Consider the following 20,700-nt stretch of genomic DNA (forward strand, 5'->3'; position numbering starts at 1 on the left):
ATGGATGGAACTTGCAGAAGAGGCAGAACCTGGAAGACATGGAGTAAGGTGGTGAAGGCTGATCTCTGGACCTTGAACCTCATGAGGAAAATAACAAGGGACAAAGATGGATGGCAGTATGTCCACATAAGTAAACTTTAGTTCCACTAGCCCAGTTTCTTTCCTCTTCAAGATGCCCACCACCATCATCTCTCTAACAGCAGTTCTTCCTTGATTCCACTTTTCTCACTATCTAGAATTGCCTCACTCCCATCATCACCCATTAATACTGCTCTCCACTCATACCTTTCATTGATCACCCAGCCATCTCCACTGTGCTGCCAGAGTACCTCTCATCTCACACCACCCTCTTCAGTGATTTTGATCATATTCTTTTGTTCATTTGTTTGTTTGTCATTTGTCTGCAGCCATGCTGGAGCACTGCCCTTAGTCGAACAAATCGACCCCAGGACTTATTCTTTGTAAGCCTAGTATTTATTCCATCAGTTCCTTTTGCCAAACTGCTAAGTTACGGGGATGTAAACACACCAACATGAGCTGTCAAGTGATGGTGGAAGGATAAACACAGACACAAACATATATATATATATACACACACACATATACATATACACACACACATACACATATACATATACAAAATCAAAATCAAATCAGATATCAGAAAGCAGAACCAAAATCGAAGTCGATCAACATCAATGGAAATTGTGGCTGTGATACCAGTGCCGGTAACAAGTAAGCGAACCATCTGATTGTGGCAGTTGCCAGCGCCGCCCCGACTGGCCTCCATACCGATGACACGTAAAAAGCACCATCCGTTCGTGGCCGTTGCCAGCGCCGCCCTGACTGGCCTCCGTGCCGGTGGCACATAAAAGCACCATCCGTTCGTGTCCGTTGCCAGCCTCGCCTGGCCCCTGTGCTGGTGGCACGTAAAAGCACCATCCGTTTGTGGCCGTTTGCCAGCTCCGTCTGGCACCTGTGTGGGTGGCACGTAAAAAGCACCCACTACACTCGTGGAGTGGTTGGCATTAGGAAGGGCATCCAGCCGTAGAAACACTGCCAGATCAGACTGGACCTGATGCAGCCTTCTGGCTTCACAGACCCCAGTTGAACCGTCCAACCCATGGTAGCATGGAAAATGGACGCTAAATGATGATGATGATGATGATGATGATATATATATATATATTATATATATACATATATATATATATATATATATATGTGTGTGTGTGTGCATCTATCTATCTATCTATCTATCTATCTATATATATATATATATATATATATATATATATACACATACACACACACACACACAATGTACTTCTTTCAGATTCCGTCTACCAAATCCACTCAGAAGACTTTGGTCAGCCCAAGGTTATAGTAGAAGACACTTGCCCAAGGTGCCATGCAGTGAGACTGAACCTGGGACCATGTAGCTGGTAAGCAAGCTACTTACCACACAGTTTATCGTCTATCTTTTACTTGTTTCAGTCATTGGACTGTGACTATGCTGGGGCACCACCTTGAAGGGTTTACTCAAACAAATTGACCCCAATACTTAAATTTTTTTAATTCTTTTATCTCTTTTCTTGAAATGCTAAGTTATGGGAATGTAAACAAACCAACACTCGTTGCCAAGTGGGAGTGTGGCACTCAAATACATACATATGTTAATTGAAGTGTACAATATTATATATATCCATTACGGCCAATCTTACCAATTGGTTTCACACTAGGAGTTCAACAGAGTGTTAGGTAACAGCTCAATTATGTAACCCTTTGCTCTTCAGGGATTTCAGAGCTTCTGCTCAGTTTTCACCTACTAAATTCAGTCACAAGATTTTGTAAGTTTTGTTGCAGGAGATTAACTCTTTAGCATTCAGATTATTCTGTCAAATGTGATGTTTATTTATTCAAATTGTTTTGAATTAAGCATGCATTATATTGTAGCATTGAGATTTTGATGATGTGATAGTTTATTTTTAGAATTAAATTACAAAATAGGTGTAAAGGGGCCAGATCAGGTCAGTTTCACCATAAAACTAGTAGAATATTTGGAATGGATAATGCAGGTTTAAATGCATAAGGGCTAAGAAGAGTCAAACTCCAAATGAAGTATGCTTTCTTTCTTTAATTTCTTTATGCCTTTAACCCTCCAACATGGAGTATAGGTCACTTATAGTTGAATTCCATGTCGCATAATTTTTGGCTTCTGTACTTATACTCTGCCATGAATGTCCCCCTTTCTCTAGTTCCTTCTGTGTTGATCTCCGCCACGAGTTCTTAGGCCTACCTTTCTTTCTATATCCATCCAGTTTCCACTTTTTGCTACATCTGCTGTTTCTTTTCTAATTGTGCTACTAATCCACTTCCACGTTTTTTTAAATATTTGCTACCTAATCGAAACTTGATTTGTTCTTTGCCATAGTGTTCGGGCCATCTAATTTTAAGTATACTACGCAAGCATCTGTTGAGGAATGATTGTATTTGTTTATTTGACTTAACTGTTGTTCACCATGTCTCAGCCCCATACAATAACACCGCTTTTACGTTAGTGTTAAAAATTCGTATTTTGTCTTAGAAGCTTAGAAGCTCCTTGTTCAAGGAAGTTGTACATTCCTTGCAGATGATGACAGGATATGTGTAAGTGTGTCATTTGTTATTGGTATTGTGGTGGTGCTTTACCTCCAAGTGAATTCGGATTGAATAGACTTACAATCGATGATGCGCCATTCACAGTTAAGTAAAATACCCAGAACAACACTGTTCAGTATTTTAAAATGGTAGAGTGCGATGTGAGGAAGATTTGATCTTTATTTCTAGCAAGCTAAGCAACCATTTTGAGCACGGTTCAAAACCACCATGTGATGGACCAGTATCAAGCCATGGATCATTTGGTGCTGAGCTGCACAGACAGAACAAATTTTAAAATTTTATTGACTATCCCAGTCTGTAGGGTGTTTTGCATTATATAAGTAATACCAGCATTCATCATCATTTCATTTAGTGTTTACTTTCCATGGTGGCATAGGTTAGACAATTTGACTAAAACTGGGAAGCTGGATGGCTACACCAAGCTCCAGTCTGATTTGGCATGGTTTCTACAACGGGAAGCCCTTCCTAATGCCAACCACTCCAAAAGTGTAGTGAGTGCTTTTTACATGCCACTGGCAAAAGTGCCAGTTATGTGACACTGGCGTTGGCCACAACTACAGTTTTGCTTAGCTTAATAAGACTTTTCAAGTATGGCATATCACCAAATGTCTTGGTCACTTATTACCTCCACGAGGCCCAATGTTTGAAGGGTGCTTTTCATGTAACACCAACACAGATGCCTGCTTTGTGACATTGGTATCAGCCATGACTACAATTTCATTTGGCTTGGTGGGTCTTCTCGTGTAATAATTGATTTATATATTTGCATTTTATTGTGTTTTGTTATACATGTAATCCCTTGGTCCCTGGAAAAATCATCTTGCATAAAATTTGCCTGTGGTGCAAAAAAAGGTAGGAGATTGTTGATTTAGTGGCATCCCTTATCAGTTTCAGATGTGCCTGCTATGTAAAATTGTATGCAATCAGAGGTGGATGAAAGAAAAATGTTAAAAGAAGTCAGTAAGCTAGCAGAATTGTTAGCATGCTGGGAAAAATGCTTGCTGGCATTTCATCCGTCTTTACATTCTGAGTTCAAATTCTGCCAAGGCCGACTTAACCTTTCATTCTGTTGTGAGTCAATAAAATAAGTACAAGTTGAGCATCCCCACCCCCAAAATAACTGGCCTTATATGCCAAAATTTGGAAACCAATGTAATATAAGATGGTGAGCTGGCAGAATTGCTAGCATGCTGGATGGAATACTTAACAGCATTTCATCTGTCTTTACATTCTGAGTTCAAATTCTGCCAATGTCTGAAGGGTGCCTTTCATCCTTTTGGGGTCGATAAAATAAGCATCAGTCGAACATGAGAAGACTCATCAAGCTAAGCAAAAACCATAGTTGTGGCCAACACCAGTGTCACATAACTGGCACTTGTGCCGGCGACATGTAAAAGACACCCTTACACTCTTGAAGTGGTTGGCATTAGGAAGGGCTTCCAGCTGTAGAAACCATGCCTAATCAGATTGGAATCTGGTGCAGCTCCCCAGCTTACAAGTATCAAACAAACTGTCTAACCCATGTCAGCATGGATCAACTTAGCCCCTCCCCCCAAACCTATTGGCCTTGTGCCAAGGTTTGAAATCAATATAATATTTTAATAGAATACAGGAGGGATGAATTAATCTTGATCACACTTAAGAGACTCATCAATACATGCAGTGATGAATGATTCTGTTTGGAAGTATTCAATCCTGTTGATTTTAGTGAAATGAGGAGCCTATAAGAGGGTTAATAAATACATAAATATAAATGCACCCTTTTAAAGCCTAGCCAGGCTCATGGGCCCGGTTTCTATAGTGTATGTGTTCCCCAGCTGGACAGGACACCAGTCCATCGCAGTGTTACTCATTTTAGCCAGCTGAGTGGACTGGAGCAACGTGAAATGAAATGTTTTGCTCAAGGACACATGTCACCCGGTCCAGGAATTGAAACCACAATCTTACGATCATGGTGCTGACACCCTAACCACTAAGCCATGCGCCTCCACAAGAGGGTTAGTAGCAAAAGGATTTTCATGCTAGATATATAAAGGTCTTACTAATTCTTTTGTTAGTTTCAGTCATTAAATGTGAAACTAACATTTCTTAGTATATTGGCACAAATTTTGGCACAAGGCCAGTAATTTCGGGGGAGAGATAAGTCGATTATATTGACTCTAGTAATCAATCTGTACTGATTTTATCAACTCTGAAAGGGTGATAAGGTAAAGTTGACCTTGGTGGAATTTGAACTCAGAACATAAAGACGGCAAAATGCTTAGTGACATTTTGCCTGGTGTGCTAACAATTCTGCCAGCTTGTCGCCCTTATATTGATCTTTCTCAAACATTGGCCAAGCCAAGGCTACAATAGAAGACACTTGGTCAATCTGTCATGTAGTGGGAACTATATGGTTGCAAGGTAGTCATAACCATGTACATAAGTACTTGGTTATGACTGTACCCAATGCCAAGTTTCCCTAGAATTCTATGACACTTGGAGTGAAACAAAATAAAAAAATTCATTGGTGAGAAATGTATCAGCTAGATTGTATAGTAGGGTATAAATGGAAAGGTGTGTGTGTGTGTGTGGGTAGGTGTTACTTCAGTTGGGAAGTGGGATTATGAAAACTTGATAGAATACAGCAGCCAAAAAGAATCACAAGTAAAATTAGTTTAACATCAAACTAATACTTTTAGCAATAGATATATTCAAAGATTTAGTCTAAGAAGTTTATATTAGTTTTATTAGTTTGCTTTATGATATTATTGTTGTTGATAAGTGAGTTTGCTAATTCTCTCATTTGCAAACAAAGCATTAATACTTCCATAATCACGACCACAGTAAGCTGGGAATGAGCAGAAAGCAAGACAAAGAAAGACAAATAAAACCAAATTTCACACAATATCATGCAGTAAATAGTTTATTCCATAAAACTGGTTCTTAACAGAATGTGATAACTGCAACTGTTTAGTAACTGTTCGTGTGTGTGATGAGGCATTACAGCTAAAAACATTGATGAAATCATTTTTAATTATGCTACGTCAACATCAATAAACAAGTGAAAAATGGTATGATATATGTTACAAGTTACAGTTGAACCAAATATTCAAAAATAAAAATAAAAATGAAGGCCAGACAAACACTGAAGAAATAAATCACAATCTCATACTTTGAATGAAATATAAAAATAATCTAAACTTTTAAATTTTATTTCTTTTTAAATATTTAACTGAAATTATATATTTATGTATGCTATTAATGATGAACAAATGAGAAAAGAATACTCAATACATGTTGTAGAGGATATAATTTTAAAAATTAAAACTGAAGCTGAGAGTTTGTCCTGCAACTCAAGTTTCCTGCCAGTATAATTATCAGGCCTGATGATTGCACTTGCATGAAACTCGAATCATGAGACAAACTCTGTGCTTCAGGTTTAATAAAAAAAACTATATGTATGTATCTATGTATTAGCTAGATAGATAGACAGATATTATTCTTTAACAAGAATAGTGTTGACAGTGACTTCCAAGTTTCAGCCTACTAAGTCTTCCTCAGTTTGCCCAATGAAAGCTTAACAGGCCAAAACTTCAAAGTCACTGTCAACACTATTTTTGTAAAGGAATAATAATATGTATTCTACAAAAGTATTGAGTAATCCTCTAGTTTATGTTAAATTGTTTCTTTAATTTTTTTATTATAACTCAGCATAAAAACAAACAATAGATCATCATCATCATCATTTAATGTCCATTTTCTCTGCTGGAATATATATTTTATATGAAGTTCTCTTTTCATTTAATCACTAGTTTTATCTTTTCCTTTGGCTATTTTTAGTTTAAATACATTAGTATATGTGTGTGTGTGTAAGGATATAACAAAGGTGAAGCTAACGACATCATGAGCCTGTTTACAGGAAACATTCTTAAGTTATTTTCAGTGTAAACAAACTGATAGCAAGCCTAATTTTACATCCTGACAATCTCTGAACCATTTTTGCCATGTCTTGGGGACAAATCAAGAGAAAATAACTGTCAGATACTTAACATGCTTTTATTTATTTTATTTATTTATTTTAATTTTCATTCTTCTTTACAAAAGCTTATAAGTTAGACAACAACAAAAATAATTTTTTTTAAATTACAAGCAACTCAGTAACTGACTTTTATAGAATATAATTAAATAGACTAAATTATTTACATCAGCTCAGCAAATAATATTTGTAGAATATTAATTAAACTTTAAATAATGGTTTAAACATAGTATAATACTTTTACAATGTTATTTCTTCACATAATGAACATTGACTAAAAGTTATATAGCAGTATATAATTAATTTCTTGTAAATTAAAGATAAGAGCAAACACCATTATGATTAATTAGTCTTTCAACTCAAATATTTAAGGACAAAGAATTTCTCTTTTGATCTTTTTTATAATTTTTTTCTTTTCTTTTTTTTTGTAACAAATGGCTGTCTGTAGCATTATCTGTTCTGATGAAGTTAGTGGCAAGCCAGCAGTGAAGTCTTCTACTTGGAACTGAACAGAAGATCTCTAGCAGTGCATTCTACATTAGACAACAAAGTCTAAAAAGGGTTTTAACTATTATTTTCTTTTTGTTCTACTTACTCAGGATCTATTCCAATAGATAAATCAAGAGTAACAGGAATTTATTAAGACTGCATTTGGGAAATTACATTACAAGAATTAAGTAACTTCTCAAAGCTAAAGGAATTAAAATAAGCAGAGTTTTGATTTAAGAAAAAAAGAACTCAACATTAACTGGACTAAAATCTAAGGAATATTTTTCAAATTATGTTCTGGTTTGTCCAAAGAAAGGTCATGATTTTCTGATTTCATTAAATATGAAATTGCATTCTTTTTATTTATTTCTTTATAATAAACAATTGTTTTCTTAACTTGAAAACTGTTGAAATTATTACAATTTTCATTAAATACTAATAATGAATTGGCCATCATCTAGAATGGAACAGAGATTTCGGAGAGAACAATCTGTGTGCCATTCCCCGATGAAGTATTTATGTCAATCAAAACAAACAGTGGGGAGAAAACGACCCATTGTTTGTTTCAAAAAGTAAAAAAATAACTTAAAACAACCCAATGAGAATTTGAGGGTTTATGAACGAAGGATCACAGGTTTCCAGGGATTCAACCAGTGCTCCAAAGAGTATTAACCAAATCATATTAGTACCACACTAACAAATAGAAAGACCATTTTCTCTAGATCCCAAACATACTTTAGAACAACTGAATTGCTAAGTGACATGTGACTATTACTCAGATTTTCAAAATGCACAGATAGCCAAATGATTTTTATCAGGTTTTACATGCTAAGAGATACAGTTACATCACATTACAATACACACACACATGCATTTGTATGTATGTATGTATACACAATGGTATTCATATTCTACCTTAAATACAGGGGTGAGCTGGTCAAAATATAAATTTAAATAGAAACTAAATAGCTACAATTAACACAATAATAAAAAAAAACAATGTTAATAGTCTAAGACACAGTTAAAGGTCTCACAAAAATATGTGCAAGTTTTAAGTGGCAAGAATTGTAAAGAAAATGTTAAAGCTTACAGGAATTGTGTTGCCAAAGATAAACAGGGTGTAAAAGCAAAAAATTAAAATATCACAGAAGCAAATCCATTAATATTAAAACAGGTTACAATTACTATATACACATTAAATAAACCAAAAAATAATAAAATTCTACAATAGCATATTTGAAAATCTTTAACAACATATCATTTTATGTATAAATTTCACTCTGTTTAGATATTTCTTCATGTTTATAAACCAAGAGAAAGATAAAATAAGACGCTGCAGTCAAGAAATGAAGTGTTATTTTTAAAGCAATATCTAAGTGGTTTGTTTTGGCTGAATTACACCCATTAAACAAGTAGATTCACTTGAACTATTTCCTGTATTTTTATTATTTCAGTAAAGATATTATATTGTTTGTGAAAGATAGTAAAACAGCGCAGGTTTTTCAGTAAAGTTAAGTCTGTTTCTTCAATCTTCTCCCCTTTTGTTTTCTGGATTAAGGAAGATCAAATGAAGAGTCAAAGCTATTAGACAACTTCAAATTGGAAACAACTTGAAATGCCATAACAGAAGTTGTAGATAAATGAGACATTATCTAATCCTTTTTATCCACTATATACTAGACTTTGTATATCTTTAAGTCATGTATAATAATAATCCTTTCAACTAAAGGCACAAGGCCAGAAATTTTGGGGGAGGGGACTAATTGATTATATCAACTCCAGTGTTCAACTGGTACTTATCTTATTGACTCCCAACAGGATGAAAGGCAAAGTTGATATGGGTGGAATTTGAACTCAGAACGTAAAGACAGATGAAATGCCACTAAGCATTTTGCCCAATATGCTAACAATTCTACCAATTTGCCTCTTAATAATAATGAATAGGATATTCAACAATAATACTTATTAGTTAACTTAAAAAAGGGACTACTGAACATCTGGTAGTGGACTATATAAGAGGTGACTCATCACTAAAATAGACATTACATATTCAGATATGAACATATCAGTGTAAGACTCACATATGATATAGATGACAAGGGGGTGATGTCTTACTAATTCCTTTCCCACAAACTGTTCTTTATTGTAGGAGCTTGTGACATTTAACTTTCAGTTGGTAAATAAATAAATAAATTAATACAGATGTGAATTTCAGTTGTGTCAAAGAAAAATGAAGACGTGTTGTTAAAGAATTTACCAAATACATACACAGTTCATGATTATAATTTCATAGAATTAGAAAGTGAAATGTTGATGAATGAATGAAATTCAAAAATAATTCAAAGTTAGATTAACTTGACACCTTCTCTTTGAAGAACTAAAATATTTAGAATTTATTAATTTATCTTATTCATATATATTTATTTTTGCCATGAGTAAGTTCAGAAATTACAAAAAAAAAAAAAAAAAAGGATATTTCAAAATTATTATTAGTAAAAGAATAAGTTGTCAATTATTGATGCTAGGTGAAGAGTTATATGGTTAGTTGACCAATAAAGCTGCAGTTATCACAGAACATAAACATGGCCAAAATTATTAGGACAAAAATATATGGGGGGAAAAATGTTTTAATTAATTCATGAACCAAATAGGAAATTATCAATGAAAAAGACTAAGACTGAAATTAATACTGATTAACAATTATAACTTTGATGAGTGTAGTGCACTTGAGCACTGTATACAATAAGTTCATTATATTGTTGTTTTTTTAAATAAAATAAACATTTTATATTAATATCATTACTTGAGGTTATTCCATTTTACTATATAGCCCTTAAATATTTTTTTTCTATTTGTGAAGCCAAATTAACTTACTTTTAAATAAGTTTGTTTTAAATAGATAAAATAACATTTTAAGTCTATAAAAAAGCTGTGCTGTTCTCAGCATTTTCTATTTCTGGCAATCCTCATCAACTTATAAATGATGGATACCTAACCTTAAAAGGAATTATCTGCTGAAGTAGTGTCTGCATGTGTTTATGAGTGAGATGTAATCTCTGTGTGTATGTGTGACTGTATGAGTATATATATATATATGAAATTATAATTTAGGATACCCTAAATTATAATTTTAATACTAATTATTACCTTTGAAGGTTTTTATTCCCATGCTGGCCACTTGATAAGATCGATATTTAATTTAAATTAACGATTTTATCCTTATATATATATATATAGGGTAAATGTTTTTATTTTTCATTCCCTTTCAGAATTACAACTATTTGTGGTTTGTAGTTTAACTACTCTTTCTAGCGAGTGAGATGTCCTGTTATGGCCATCTCTTATGTGTTTAAATGTACACTGTATTTTATAAGAATAATATATAGTCAATTGACTAATTTTTTCCTTCTCGCTAGACCACTAGTAGTAAAGAATTTTTCTAAATTTTTTTGCTACCCTAAGATTTATTAATTATATCCATCTATAAAAATACATATAAATACATATACACGCGCATACACATGTGAGTAAGGTGTAGTGTGTTTTAATGCAACAGATTTTGATTTTGTTTTTTCTTCACAAAATTATCGGCTCACCTATAACAATACTAACATCTAAAATGATGCGACAGTGATACGGACACAGATGTCGAGGGTGGGGGAACAAATTAGAATAATATCTAATTAAGTTATTCTCTGTTCTGTAACGCAACTAACAATAGGAGGCTATTAAGACAATTAACTAAGATCAACAACAGAACTAACAACAATAACAGCAGCTACTGCAACAACAAAATATTTTAAGCACCAAGTACTTGAAGTATGGATTTATTAGCTTTAGTGAACACATGATTTCATATGAAGCTAGGAGCTGGCAGAGAATTAGTATTTTCAAATGCTAGCAGTGGGCGGAAAATAATTTTTGTGTGGGGTTTTTTCATTTAACCCTTGCCTGCTTTCTCTGATTCAAGTTTTGCTACAGCTAACACTAAGTAATTTTATTTGATAAGTATATGAATGGAATAGAATTATCAAATAGTTTAGTTCCAATGTAGAAAGGTATTTTAACTGACATGACTAGACTGGTAGACAGATCTAATATCTGGCATTTCTTTAAAGTTCAGCTTTGCCTGTCTGTGCTAGGAAGGTGGAAACAGCTGGAAAGTTTATAATGAAGAAGCTTATTTACATTTTTTTTTATTCTGAATGTGACTATACTAGGAATTGGAGAGAGAATTCTTGAAAATATTCAGTAAGACTATTTACATCACAGTTATTCCATTTTTCAACTTAATTAAAAAAAAAAATTAAATAAATATCACTAAGTAAAAACAAGACAACAAAAAATGTTTTAGAAAGTTATCTAATTAAGGAGAAGCCTGTTATATGCCACAAATAGTGATGTGTTGTTAGTAAGTTGTGTTGTAGAGAAGGTAATGGTATGGATTTAATACCGATATAGTGAAAGTAGAGTAATTGAACACTATAAATGCTAGATTATGGAACAATAATAATAATAATCCTTTCTACTGAAAGCACAAGGCCTGAAATTTTGGTGGGAGGGAACTAGTCATTGGAGGAGGAGATTAATAAGGAGAGAGACTGGAGTAAAATGATGAACTAGGTTTACTTATTGACGGTAGTCCTATAAATAAATGTGAACACAGAAATTTTCAGAAATGTGATGGATAGTGTGTGTGTAGGATGTGTGCCTACTTGTCCATATACTCAGAGATATATGCATGCAGTCACACAGAAATGCATGCATTCATGCTGAGAGACATACAATAAATGCATGCATGAAACATACACACAGATGCATGGATGAAGAGACTGACAAATACATGAAGAGGAGAGAGAGGGAGGGAGAAAGAGAGAGAGAGAGGGAGGGAGAAAGAGAGAGAGAGAGAGAGAGAGTATTTTACATTTAGAATTCTGAAATGTAGTTGATGGTTATTTTGTTCCTGTTTTGTCTAAAATAAAAATGTCATATGCTGTTAGATTTATTGCTTTTTTTTTTTGTTTCTGAATCCAAATATGGCAGGTAAATTGCAGAGCTTTATTTAGACTTTAATAAAGGCCATTTTCACTACATACCCCAGACATTTGAGGTGAGTTGTGTATAAAGTCATTGTTAAAGCTCTGGCATTTTATTCTTCTAGCCTTCTGTGTGTGTGTGTGTGTGGTGTGTGTGTGTGTGTGTGTGTGTGTGTGTGTGTGTGTGTGAGAGAGAGAGAGAGAAAGAAAGAAAGTGCAAAACAGAGATGGAGGAGAGCACTAGAAAGCAGATTTGAAATCTTAGTGAATATTTCTTAGCTAGGGCGTATTACCTTCTTAAATATTCTTGATCAAAGTATAACAGGAGGTGCTCCATCCCAGAAGTCTGGATGAAAAGCATTCCAATATCAGATCTATTAAACTGTTCTGTAATTGAAAATTCTATTGAAGGAGCAAAAGCTAACTTTAATATTTTACAGTGAAAGATGTGTGTGTGTGTGTGTGCATATATATATATATATATATATATATATATATATATATATATATATATATACACAGACACACACACATGCATGTATCTATGTATGAATATATATATATATATATATATATATATATATACACACACACACATACGTGTGTCTGTGTTTATAAATATATAAGGTCACCTTAACATGAACGATGTTAGTTATCCTCTGCAAAAATAATTCTATAAAAGTTCTTAAACATTGTTGTTCAATATAAACTTTATTTTGGAAATAAGAAAATACGTAGCATGACCCTCTAATTTATAGCAACAAAATAAAATTCAAAAGAAGCTAGTAGATGAATAAAAGCAGCTCTAGGATGATAATTTGTAAATAGCCAGGGTCTATAAAGAGGCCAACGTTTATATTTAAAAAATTTTTTTTTAATATTTTTTTAAAAAATCATGCTGCTACTTGAATTAACGATGACATTTTATGATATAAATTTTTTTTCTTCATTTTATTTATTTATTTATTTGAACTTTTTTTTGTCAATCAAAGTTTAATAAAGATACGGTGTTACTTTCAACTTCGATGGGGTGTTAGTATGACATGAAACCCAGAGGTGCTAAACTGTAGTGTGTTTTTTGAAACCCAGAGAAGCTGAGTTAACACAGTATCGGAGTCCTGTCTGTTTTCTAGATTTAGGTCCATCATCAAATACATGACCAAGATGAGCACCACAGTCAGAACACATCACCTCCAGACGTTGCATACCTGCAAAGAAAGAAAGAAAAGTACATAAGAAAATAAAAACAAAATATAATAAAATGTACAATGAGTAATACCAAAAAAAAAAAATTAAATCAAATCATTATACTGTAATGTTCTAACTTTACTGCAAAGAAAGTATTAAAGATAAAGCATTATTAAGACGTACTGAAACATTAAAAAAATAAAACCCATTAAAAATATAAAGAATGATTAAAGATGAAACACCTATGAAGATATAAAGAATTTATTACTTTATTTTATTCTGTTATTTTAATGAAACTTGTGACTACAACATTGATAAAAGAACTTAAAACTGTATGTAGAGTTCTGATAAGAATGAATTTAAACTGTATATATAGAAAAATTAAGTGTATGCACCAGTACAATTTGTCACCATTCAATTAATTTCAGATCAATTTGTTACCTGTCAATTCGTTACCAGCATCGAAGTGGGAATGTCATCAGGTAAGTTCAGTCTGTTATTCTGGTTCTAGTTTGTAATGTCTGTTTTAGTTTCAATTCAAATTACACACATGAAAAAGGCAACTGTTTCCAATCTCACGGAATCAACTAAGTTTGAATTGTTATTGTATGTGGTTTTAAGAGTGTTTTTATCTGTCATCTGTCTCTTACTTATTTCAGTCACTGGACTGCAGCCATGCTGGGGCACCACTCTGAAGGGTTTATTTTTTTTTTTTTAAAGCCTGGTACTTATTCTATTGGTCTCTTTTGCTGAACTGCTAAGTTATGAGGACAGAAACCAACACTGGTTTTGGGCAGTAGTCACACACACACACAAACACAACAGGTTTCTTTCAGTTTCCATCTACCAAATCCATTCACAAGGATTTAGTCAACCTGGGACTCTCATAGAAGACACTTACCCAAAGTGCCATGCAGTGGGACTGAACCCAAGATCACATGATTAGAAGCAAACTTCTTTAACTACACAAATTGACCAGAAACCATATAGATCTAATAACCTTGTCACCTCCTCCTCCTTGACCCATTCTTATTTCCTTTCTCTCACTTCTCTCCAAACTGACACCCACTGCATCCAACTCAATCTCAAATCATTTGTCACTATTTTCACTCCACCCATTTATCTTTACTCTTCTTCTATCCTATTTCTCTCTCTCATATCCTCCTCGTCCCTTCATCTCACATGTCTCTCTTTCCAGATAGGGAAGCCATGTATTCAACACTTTGAACAAGGCACTTGCTCTGGTTCCTCTATCATACTTTTGTATCCCTCAATACTATCTTTCATTCAGTTGATCTCACAGTGTTGATGCTTCAAAAGAAACACTCGGCACACTCTGTGAAGGGAATGCTATTAGGAAGGGCATCAAGCTGTAGAGACCCTGACAAAGTAGACAATGGATTTCAGCATAACCCTCTGGCTCATCACTGACTGACTGAATTCCAATATTTTAAATCTGGGTTTGTTCCCATTAACGGGGGTGGCCGCATCTACCTCACTCTTACAGCAACTGTTCTCACACCATCTCGCCCTGTTTTGGGCGTCCTCCCTCCTCAAACTAACCCTCCCAATCTCCTTCTCCACATTTTCTTTGGTCAACCTCCCTTTTGTGGTTAATTCACTTTAAACTCAAGCACTTGCCTCAGAAATAATATCCTTATCCCTTCTCAACACATGTCCATACCACCGCACTCCATTCACCTTTGCCAGCTGTTCCACCAATTCCTCTAGCCCTAGCATCCCCATCAAGTCCTCAGTTCTCCTTTTCTCCAATAGTTTCACACCACACATTGCTCTCACCATTGCTCCTTTGATCCTTCACAAAATTGCGATTTCGCTTTCCCTCAGACACCATGTCTCACTCCCATACAGCTTTGCAAATCTCATGCAACTCTGATAAACCCTTCCTTTCATCTTCATGCTAAACTGTCTAACTCATTCCAGCAAGGAAAAAGGGACATTAAATGCTGATGATGATGAGATCCAATAAAAGAGAGAGAGGTTAAAAATGTAGCTCCAGCTCTAATAACAATACCTAAAGTTCTATATATAGATCTGATAACAGATAGAAATTTGTACCAGTTCAGTATTTCTTCGGTATTGTTCTCAAATGGATAGGTTATTATTGACTTGAACTTATTTTGTTAATCTATTTTAGTTAATTAGTATTCTACAGAAGAAGGACCATTACTCATTAGTAATAAGTTTTCAGACAGTTAACTTCATCTTCAAAAATGAAATTTTTTAATGCTTACATTAAACGCTACTTATCAATCAGTTTGGTCTCCAATTTATCAGGTGTCTTATTCCTGGAGATGTTGTACAAAGTACCAAACTGGATTTGAACTAAAAAATTTTATTTTAAAACTAAGGTCAGTAATACTCTAATTCATTATGCCAATGCCACTTAGTTTAGAAATAAAAGCTCTTGATTCAATAGAAATATAGCATAAATATAAATATTGGTTTCAAATTTTGGCACAAGTTCAATAAATTCAGAGGAAGGGTCAAGTCGATTACATCAACCCCAGGACTCAACTGGTACTTATTTTATCAACCCCAAAAGGCTGACAGGTAAAGTTGACCTCAATATAATTTGAATTCAAAATGTAAAACCAGATGAAATACTGCTAAACATTTATCTGGCAAGTTAACAATCCAGCCAGTTTGCACCTTAAAGTGTACAATTGCCTACCTATTGGGGAACTGAACCCTGATGTCCTACATGACAGGCAGGGATACTTACTACCAAGAGCTGGCTTGTAAACGTAAATAATAAAAAATGTTTCATCTCTAAGGATGAGATTCATTGTTAAAAATAATTATTATTGTGACGAACAATATTGCCTGGATGAGGGTACGTACGCATTGTGTGATTCATGATTAAAACATTGATGATGTGTCCAAGAATTACATTTGTAGGTGTATATTGAACTTGCATCTCAGACATTAAGATATTTTAAAAGTTTGATATACCCTTTACAAATAAGTACTGAGCCAAGTCTCTACTTGGAGTTGTCAGATCTCTAGCTAATTTTGTCACAATTTCTTTATCTTTATACTAGCCCTGGCATGATACAAACAGGTACAGGAACATTAGAAAGCTATGATGTTCATAACTTTTCCAAAAGGCAACTTCAAGAGCTTACTTTTTACATGCACTACACCCTAAAAGATTGAGTGGGTGTGTGCATATGTATGAACACACATGCACACATATTGACCCACCTCACTTATAGCAATGATTCATTTAAGAGAAATGATGGTCCCTCCCCTCTTAAGAATGGTTTCATATGACAATTCCCTTTAGCAGGTTTCTAAATTAGATGAATTTGTATGGTTTTCTTTTTTTTATATATAATATAACATAACACTACAGTTTTGTGATTTATTTATTATTCAATTTAGAAGAAGGATTTATTCTATACTTCATTGAAAGGAAAATTCAATGTAGATAATGCTTCCTTATAATATGGCTTCAGAAAATACAAGTACATTATTTTGCAAATATTCTGAACAGATAAAGAGCAGAAGAGAACTAATTGGTGAAGACTATTTCACAAGTATTTTTGACACACTAAAAGTGATGATCTTTAATATATGTAACTAGCAGAGATACCCGGCGTTGCTCGGGATTAAAATGGCATAGTTTGTTTATATATTACAGTTATGTTGAAGCATGTGATACAGAAAAGTGCAGCATTTGTGGAGTAAATAATGGGTTAATTTGACTAAGCAACATGTCATGTGTCCATTTGGAGTATTCCAGGCCCTAACCTGTCATGGAAAATTGGGGGTGAGGTGGCATCTGATTTTTTAATGCACTGCAAAGCTGTTAGTGGATATACTCTCCTTTGTGGCAGTCAGCACTGCATCTAACATGACCCATCATCTGAAGTTTTGACATCTCCTTCAAGTTTGTTGTCCTGCATGACTCAAAATAAATTTGGAGGAACTGTGGTTGTTCATTTTTGGGTAACAGGGAAGCAATGACTTGCCCTTGAACTTTGAACATCAGCATAAATCTATGCTTGACAATCTCCTCAGATGAACCAAACGATGTCATTTGAAACGCAGAGTTGTATTGTCTGATATTGTTTAGAAAATCCTTTGACTGGATGGAAGTGCCTTCCAGAAGATTCATAACAGGTTGAGGAGGAGCTGGTAGTGCTGGCAATCTTACCTTACCACCTGAGCAGCACATGCCATTAGTATCATTTGGAAATGTTAAAGCTTTGCAGAAACAACAATTTGAGTTTAGCACACCAATTTGGACAAAATTATCATTTTTATAAGAATGGGAAGGATCATATCTGAAAGCATCTCCAAGAGTTGTGGAGAACGAATTTGTAGTTAGTCTGTTTCTGAGAGCCATTCTATTGGACCTGTGTCTAATCATGAAAACATTGTTTTAATGATTCAGCATTAAGTGCTGCAGCCTGCCTTTGCTGATCTTGGGAAAGTTTCATCTCCCTTCTCTCTTGAGACTCCATTTGATGTGCTGCAGCATGCCTTTGCTGATCTCCTTTCTGTCTTAAGACTCTCGCCTTTGGTTTTCTACTATCCTCTTTGCTTTATACTTGTTTCAGGAGAGAGTATGTCTTTTCTTTGGTGGCATACACTGACATACCATTCCGCTGTCATGGCTGTAAAGTTGAAAAGTTACCAATGCATAATGTTGTTCACATTAGGATATAGATTATTCATATGATCTTAGTGTTATCGCATTTGAATTAAAAGTGAAACAATATTGTATCACATTACAATATAGATATTATTTTTTCAATTTTGACATGTAATACCAAACCAGTGCCAATGTTATATTATTTTAATCCAAATGAAGAAAAAAAGACATGTTGACACTCACAGGGTCTGATACTATTACCTTGTAAAATTTGATTTGATTTGGTCGAGCCATTTTAGAATGCATAGGGAACTGACAGACAGACAAAGAATTTTATATATATATATATAGATTATAGATAGATAAGTATATTTATATACTGCACCTATAGCAGTTTGCAAAGTTGAAAAATAAACCCTTATGTCTCTCTTACACACTCAAACATGTGTGCACACACACACACACACCAGTGACAGAAATGGAAAAGCATTCTCCCTTAAAGAAAATCCAAGTGATGTATCGCATAAGGAATGAAATGAGACTTGGTGAAAAAATATATTTCCTGCAATGAGTTTAACAGAAACTTCAGCAATTTAGAGGATAAGATAGATAAGGAAAGAAACTGGTGTTTTAACATGGAAGGGCATGGAAAAGTAATAAATAGAAGGTTAACTAACAAACATAGAAATTACAGTGATGCTAGAAGTTAAAATAATTTCGGTCAATAATAGAAATAAGTATTTAGAAATGTACCTTGAAAATGAAACAATTTTCAGAAACGAGATAAAACTTAAGTTTAGAGGCTTCTAAGACTGAATAAATATGGGTAGCCAGTGAGTGACTGATAAGAGTATGAGAGAAAGGGACTACTAGCATAGAAGAAGATCCATCCCCAAAATATCTAATTATTTTGCATTTAAACCAGCCATATCCAGTCCAAATATTTTACTTGTTTTATGTTAAAACTAACCAGATCCAACTTCTCACACCTACCCTACAATGTCATTCTAAAAATATACACACCATTGAAATCTTGAAGATACAAGACAATGAATGATTAATTCAACACAATGTGAACAAATAAGCCATACATTTGACAAAGAAATCTGAATGCTCAAGGGTTAAATTTTTTTGTTCACTAGATATAGATGTGCATTTTAAAGAAATGTAATGTTGTGTGGTTCTAGTTAGTTCTGCTCAGAAAGTCAATTGATCAGAGTATTTGATCGACACTTATTTCCAGCTACCTTGCTTTATTGTGAGATGCATATGACTTGAAATGTATGACTTTAAATAGTCAATCAGATGAGTCAGAGAGGAGTCATGCTCAATAACTGATGTAACAGTTTCATCTTCAGCTGCTACAAACATGCATTGAAGAAAAGCAACAACAAAGGCATCAAATTAATGGGTGATGTTATGACAGTTGTAGAGATATAGCACAATTGATTAGAAACACAATTAACTTAGATGAGATCCAGTTTAGATATGTGCCAGGAAGAGGTACTACCAATGCCAACTTCCTAGAGTGACAGCTGTAGTTGACTGAATAAGCCCCAACATCTAGTGAACATCAACTTCGAAAAGACTTTTGACAGATGAATGGCTTGTGAGAACTGTATAAGCCATGTACAGAGGAAGAGCCAGCAAGTTGAGTGTCAGCTATGAGTTCAGCAGCAGATTTAGTATGCAGGTAGATGTCCACGAAGGCTTAGTTCTTAGCTCTTTCCTGATTATTATAGTCTCAGGGCCATATCAGAGGAGTTTTAAGATTAGCTGTCCATGGAAACACTAGTATGCCAGTGGCCTAGCTCCTATATATGTATTTGTAAAAGATTTAGAGAAGAAACTCCAGAAATGTAAATAAAACCTACAATCAAGAGGCCTCAATTATGATATAAATAAGTATGGAAGAAGACACGTTCTTGTTACTGTCAAGAAAATAGCCAAGCATGTAAAAACATTAAAATCTCCTTGCAGTGTACCTAGAACAAACTATGGAAGCATAAGAGGTGTAATGAGATTATAAATGGTGTCAAAAGGTTCCCAGACTAGTTATGTTTAATAAAAAATTATTTATAGGCGCAGGAGTGGCTGTGTGGTAAGTAGCTTGCTTACCAACCACATGGTTCCGGGTTCAGTCCCACTGCATGGCACCTTGAGCAAGTGTCTTCTACTATAGCCTTGGGCTGACCAAAGCCCTGTGAGTGGATTTGGTAGACGGAAACTGAAAGAAGCCCATCGTATATATGTATTTGTGTGTCTGTGTTTGTCCCCTCAACATCGCTTGACAACCGATGGTGGTGTGCTTATGTCCTCCGTAACTTAGCGATTTGGCAAAAGAGACAGATAGAATAAGTACTAGGCTTACAAAGAATAATCCTGGGGTCGATTTGCTCGACTAAAGGCGGTGCTCCAGCATGGCCGCAGTCAATGACTGAAACAAGTAAGAGTAAAGATAGTAATTACCTAAGCTTTAACATCATCAAAATAGTCACCTTGCACAGCAGTACACCACTCCCAGCATTCCTGCCACTTTTGGAATCCGGCCTGGAAATCGTTTTCCATAAGTGTATCAAAGACCTTCTGCAATTTACTCTGGATCTTGACAACTGTGTTAAAATAGTGACCTTTGAGCTGCATTTTTATGTTAGGGAACAGATGGAAATCCACAGGCGCTAAAT

The 20,700-nt window shown here is 34.4% G+C and overlaps 1 protein-coding gene across 3 annotated transcripts in view; it reads right to left on the minus strand.

Annotated features, from left to right (window-relative positions):
- Positions 1 to 12,896: 12,896 nt before the first annotated feature.
- LOC115209056 (methionine-R-sulfoxide reductase B3, mitochondrial) overlaps positions 12,897 to 20,700 on the minus strand; it is a 135,360-nt gene continuing 127,556 nt past the window's right edge. For all 3 annotated transcript variants that reach the window (XM_029777130.2, XM_029777128.2, XM_036501009.1), the window contains exon 4: positions 12,897 to 13,412. In XM_029777130.2, coding sequence (XP_029632990.1) covers positions 13,264 to 13,412 — 149 coding nt within the window. In that variant the 3' untranslated portion in view covers positions 12,897 to 13,263. The remainder of the gene's footprint in view (positions 13,413 to 20,700) is intronic.

Source organism: Octopus sinensis, linkage group LG3 (genome assembly GCF_006345805.1).
Source record: "Octopus sinensis linkage group LG3, ASM634580v1, whole genome shotgun sequence".
Lineage (NCBI taxonomy): Eukaryota > Metazoa > Mollusca > Cephalopoda > Octopoda > Octopodidae > Octopus > Octopus sinensis.